At 43.2% G+C, this 5,976-nt stretch overlaps 1 protein-coding gene across 1 annotated transcript in view; it reads left to right on the top strand.

Moving 5' to 3' along the window:
• Positions 1-227: 227 nt before the first annotated feature.
• The window catches only part of CACNB4 (calcium voltage-gated channel auxiliary subunit beta 4), a 23,160-nt gene continuing 17,411 nt past the window's right edge, over positions 228-5,976 (top strand). Inside the window, exons 1-3 of the mRNA XM_035898935.1 lie at positions 228-282; positions 786-866; positions 3,066-3,124. Of these exons, the coding sequence (XP_035754828.1) occupies positions 822-866; positions 3,066-3,124 (104 nt within the window). The 5' untranslated portion in view covers positions 228-282; positions 786-821. The remainder of the gene's footprint in view (positions 283-785; positions 867-3,065; positions 3,125-5,976) is intronic.

Genomic DNA, 5,976 nt, shown 5'->3' with positions numbered 1-5,976 from the left:
CAGACGCGGAGGTCTGCTTAATTACAGCCGCTTGGGCTTCCCCGTGTCCCTGCCTGGCACCTCTCGCTGCGGAGGGGGCTTTCTCCCAGCGGGAAGGCGGGTGAAGACTCTCTCCTTTACCCTCTCTCACAGCTGCTGCCTAAAAGCCTCGCACGTTTGCGTCTCTGGGCGCTTGGTGTTAATGGGGGTCTTTCTGATACCGCAGGAAATCGAGTGGAAATTCTTCTTCAAGTCTTGGAGAAATGGTTTCTGGCACATTTCGAGCCACGCCCACTTCCACGGGTAAGACAGAATTTTATTTAAGGAAACTCTTGCTATTTCTAATACTTCTATTTTAAAAACCGTATATGAAAAAGGCGGGTTTCCCCCCTTTCCTGACTTATTAAGACGTTCTACAGAAAAGTGCTTGCGTGCGGAGGTGGAGAAAGACATCTATTTCTAGACATGCGGTAGTTGCTAAGGGACTGGGAAAAATCTCAGGAAAAGTGGCAGCTGCCCCCCGAAAGAAAAAAATGACCAATTTAAACAGGATTGACCAAAAGGGAGGTGCACTGAGAGAAATCACAAGTGCGTTGACAAAGGGTTTTTTGTTTGCAAGTGTTGTGGTTGTTATACACAGTTTGTGTTTTTTAACCAAGTTCTCATTTGGTCTTTTAGCAAAACAGAAACAAAAAGTGGTAAGTAGTACTTTCATTTTATTTTATTTAATTCTAATACATAATTCCCGGGATTTTCATACGGATCTTCTTTGGTTAATGATCTGAAGGGTTGTTTTCTTCTTCTAGACAGAACATGTTCCCCCATATGATGTAGTACCATCAATGAGACCCGTTGTCTTGGTGGGTCCATCCCTGAAAGGCTATGAGGTATGTATTCCAGGTATTTGCAGTTAGTTAGTATTCTGTTATCTATAATCTTAGTACAATTGGTGTGTGCGGTCCAGTGCAACTGTTCTATGATCCAGGTATTTGCAGTTAGTTAGTATTCTGTTATCTTAGTACAATCGGTGTGTGCGGTCCAGTGCAACTGTTCTATGATAATTTAAAGCAATCTTAGCTCAAATAATTGTCAGAAATGTTATATAAGGACTAAGAGCATAGTTAGTGCTTCGCACCGTTCAGCTGGGGTACCAGCTGAATTTTTTTTCTACCTTGTAACAGTACTTGTGATGTCTCATCTGAAGGGTGGGTAACAAGTACGCTGGTGCTCTCCTTGTCGTTTTACTGCTTTAAACACAGTGCACATCCATTGTTTTCAATACGGGTATTCTTGATTAAATCAAGTAAGAAAAGGAGGATTTGTGTCCGCTACAAGAAAAAGTCAGAGCAGTCGAATTAACTAGCTAGACTTCTGTATACATGTAAATTTTTAGTCAAACAAGCACATGCTTTGAACTTAAGGCTTCCACATTTTTCTCCTTTTTTCATTTGCAAAAACTTAGGAAACTCAGTGTTGGCAAGTGAAGTAGCTGGATTATCCCAGCGTATTCAGTTTTGTTCCACAGCACCTGAAACTGAATATGGCAACTAATAATTTATTATTTCAGCATGTTTTCTTGACATTGATTTTTTTAAGATTATTAGTATATTGAAATATATATATATATATATATATATAAACCTTTAACCCTTCTAAATTATTTGCCTCTGTTCAACCTGAACGTAGGTGTGGTAACACTCACAGATAAACAGGACACCCATTTCTCAAGGCTGCTGCAGATTCAAATGAGCATTTAACACGTGCTAAACGAGCATAGGCTTTTAGCAGGGCATTTTAGTGAACTTAACCATCTGTTAAGTGTTTTACTGAATTAGGAACTAAATGAACATGAACATAAAATCAAAGATACACTTCATTTAGCTTAATTAATGTTGTTAGTACTTTATAGGATATTATTAAACGTATTGGAATGGTTCTTTTTGGAAGATTACAACATGGTACCGTTATTAGCATAGCGCAGTGTTCTTGCATTGGTTTTTTTTTCTAAGAATGATTGAAAGGGTAGTTTAGCAAAGCGGGTACTTCATGTCTCTCTGCCTTTTAATTTTATGGTGATGTTTCTTGACGGGAGTAAATTTCATCCATTGACTTCTGTGGTGCTGCACCACAGATTGATTTGCCTGGGGACTCTCAAGCTTGGAGGGGAGAGAGGCTGTTTGTTAATACATGCCGCTACAAATAATGCCGTCCCACCTTTGGTTAAGAAAATAATACTAAACATGCCATCTTGAACATACAAAGGTGTATAAATGGTAACACAGAACGTTAATTTCAATTACAGATAGTGGTGTACATAACGGAAACACATTGATCTGACTTTGCAACCTACATGGGAAAGTTCTTTCGGCTGTTTTTTTTCTGACTAAATTCTGAAGGGACCATTTTGAAAGATAACCTAGGAGAAATAAACTGCCAGAGGCCTGGGGGCTTTGATTAAGTTCCTGTCTAGGCTGGCAGATAATAGGTGTCAGCCTGAGCTGGCCTGAAAAGGACAAGGAGCTCATTCCCTCCAGCAGATGACGGCTGTTGCAGCTGAGCATCTCGCCGATGCTTTACCTTGTACAGGAATGGAAGCATCCATTTTTTCTGCTTGTACGCCTCTCTGAGAACAGTTTTTCTCTTCTGTTAGCACAGTCACTCAACACGATAAATCTTGTATCTGAAGTTTTAAGCCAATTCTAATAATGTTACTGTAGGAAAAAAACAAATGATCTATTCAACCCGAATAGTCCCATATGCTTCTGACGTGTTCTGAAGCCTGTTGGGAATGGTATTGCTGCGGAAGGTGGTGAGGTGTGCTCTAATGCTTCAGTGCAAGTCAAGACAAGAGCAGAAAGAGTGACAGCTCTCACATCCTCCGTGCTGCGTTTTGAGAATGAGTCAGAAAACCTGCAAGTATTTATTACAAAGTGTGCTGCCAAGAGCGTGAAAATTAAATGATTGCCACCTATAAAAGGTATTGATTGTTGGCAGTATCCTTACTTTCTACTTACCTCTTTTCTTACTTTTGACTTCTTTGTCTCCCTGTCAATCCTCCCTGTTCAATCTTCCTCACCTCTGCAAAGGTGACAGACATGATGCAGAAAGCTCTCTTTGACTTCCTGAAGCACAGGTTTGATGGGAGGTGAGAAATACTGTCCTTTTCGTGCTTTTTTTCCCCCCATGTGTTACTAACGTTTTAGCAATTTATACTTTTTTTAATGCAAGGAGATTGATGCATGTTCAACACCGATTTACTGGCTTTGTAGCAACACTGAAATGCAGCCAGCTGTGGGGTGGAACGCAGCTAATGTATTATGAGAAGTGCATGTATCTTCTGATCTGCTGTGCCTGTAGTAGGATTTCTTAGGTTTAACCAAGTAATTCTGCCTCAGTACCTTACCAGCCTGAAGTTACAGGAGAAATCTAGAAGAAAGGTGCCTGGGGCATATGGAAAGTGCCAAAATATCTTTAAAGATGGCATTACCAGGCTCAGGTTTTTAAAGGTGCCCTGGGAAGCAGGCTGTGCCCCTTGTTCAGCTGGGGGTCAGAGGGAACGATGCCACCCAGTGAGCGGCCTTTTCGGCAGAGCCCAGCTCCTGGCTCGCTGCTGGCCCTCCTTCCCCCCCAGCTCCCAAGCCACAGCTCTGCAGCCTGAGCTGACTGCATGGTGGGTAAATTGGACTGAGTGGATGGCTTTTTGGGGGGTTGGGCTTTTTTTGTGGTTTTTTTGTTTGTTTGTTTGTTTTTGGTTTTTGTTTTTTTTTCCAAAGAGCTGTCCAGTTCCTTTCATGTCATGGAACAGTTGAGAAAGCATGGCTGATTGCACGTAAAATTACAGGTTTATTCACAATGCTTTGGGCACATGAAAATTTGTTAACCATTGGATACAATAAGTGTGTACTGCTGGACCAGCTCAGCCAGCCGCTGAAGTATATATACACCAAAGACAAGTGCCTCTTGATTTTATTTTGAAGTTGCTCTATTTGGGCTAGGTTCATTCCAGCACCTTTTGTCAAGTTCCAGGCTCCTTTACAGCAGGATGTTCTCTAAATAAAACTAATCACACCCTAGCCCTGAAATAAGTATCAGAAACAGCAGATTGCAACAGGGTGCAGTAGCGGTGCTTCAGACCAACACCTAAGAAAAATCAACTCTTAAATATTCTCGGTCGTCAAAAATAGTAAAAAAGGCAGTTTGAAGAAGGAAATGCTGAGAACTAAAATAGAGAAAAAAGTCTGTCAGAACTTGAGAGGAGGGTTCATCTTGTTCAGCTGGAACACAGCGAATATTTCCTGATGAGCTCTGAGAAGGATAATTGGATTTCTTCGCTAGAAACGTAGGCTTGGTCCATGGCATCTCTTCCTTTCCACTGGAGCTTGTCAGTAGCCGTAGGTGTCTGCTGCATCTTTGGGATGTTCTGCCCTTCCTTCATCCCACTTTGTTCAGCGTATTCGAACTGTGAAAAGGAGCTTATACTGTGCTAGCTAGTAAAGTCAGGTTTGAAAATACCTAAAACGTTGGCACGAGGACACTGAAAACAATCGTGTCTGTTGTTTCGAAGATGTGGAGTAGGATTTATGGTCCAGGTACCTTCTGGGGTGCAGTGAGGAGACGGCAGCGCTGAACTAACCCATGAACAGCGTAGACAAAATGTTTAACTCTCAGCTTCTCTGCAAAATGTCTCATCTCCTCCCCTATTTTTAATGGCCCCGCTGAAGTGACTTTAGCAGATTCTACAAACGTAGTGATTGATTTAAAACCTGACAGATGAAGCACTGTACGTGGCAGCCTGCAGTTAAAATTGTCATTCTTTTTTCCTCGAGCTGTTCGTGCTGGGTGCCTGTCAGTGCCTCCTCTCCCCGCTCCTGAGCAGCGTGACTGCTCCGGTTCCCCTGCAGCTCACGGGGCGAGCTCCCATGCCCGCTCGCGTTAGGCGGAGGTACGGAATCGCGGCGCGTGTTCTCTTCCAGCTGTGGGGCATGTGCCTGTCAGCTTTGCGTATGCCGCTGGTAACTGAGAGTCATTGTTTTTGGTAGGAAACCATGGCAACGGGAAGTGATAAGTCATCTCCAGCTGCCGCGACGTGATTGCTATGAATATATCCTTTATGAGGTATATTTTTATACCCTATATGAGAATGTACTCAGCAGAGGCCTGATCCCCAAAGATCAGCAGTGCCTAAGTACAGAGAAGAAAATGTAAAGCACACTTAGACGCCCCATTTAGGCTGCTTAACCTGATGGGAAGCAGGACCGCTCCTCGCCTTCCTCTTCTGTCTTCCCCCTCCCCGCCGTGCCGTTGGTCTGCACAGAGGGGCAAAAGGGAGAGATTCTGCCTGGAGTGAGGTATTTTTTGGAGATCCTATTGCCATTAGCAATATTGACAACTAGATCAGGTAGAAGTATGGAATTTCAGCACTGAAATAGTTAAATACCACACGCAAGCTGATACAGTTGACTTTAGCTATGAGTAACTTTAGAAAAATGAATTAAATTCCTTTCCAGGCACCTCAGCTGCTTCTTGGTCCTCCTGCTAACTTTTATGGCTTTGTAGTCTTCTCCTCCCCCATTTTCTTTTTCTCCATCTCTTCTCCAATTTTGTGACAGGTCCACGTTACCAAGAAGGAAAATGACTGTCCAGGGAGGAGGAGCTTTTCGAAAGACTTCAGTAAGACTTGAACTAGCAGGACTCCTTCCCTACCTCTTAATACACTTGGCTCCTGTCGGCTCCGTCTTTTGTAGCTGCAACATCCTCTTCTGGCCACTGAACTAAAGGGAGGGCCGGAGGGCTGTGTTGTGCGGGCCTGCTGAAAGGGGGCTGCTACAGCTTGGCTGGCACAAGGCATTCAGGGGATGGCTGCTGCAGAGGCTCCAACGGCATCGTTTTCTAAATGCATTTGTATTTAACCACTGTTGCATAGACCAAGCCTGACTCTGTACACCCTGTGAACAAAACATAGCAAAGGCACATTTTTTTCTTACCATCTTTCAGCAG

The sequence above is a fragment of the Egretta garzetta genome, unplaced genomic scaffold (genome assembly GCF_000687185.1).
Source record: "Egretta garzetta isolate BGI_Z169 unplaced genomic scaffold, ASM68718v1 scaffold208, whole genome shotgun sequence".
In the NCBI taxonomy this organism is placed as follows: domain Eukaryota; kingdom Metazoa; phylum Chordata; class Aves; order Pelecaniformes; family Ardeidae; genus Egretta; species Egretta garzetta.
This window is presented reverse-complemented; position numbering and strand designations above follow the sequence as displayed.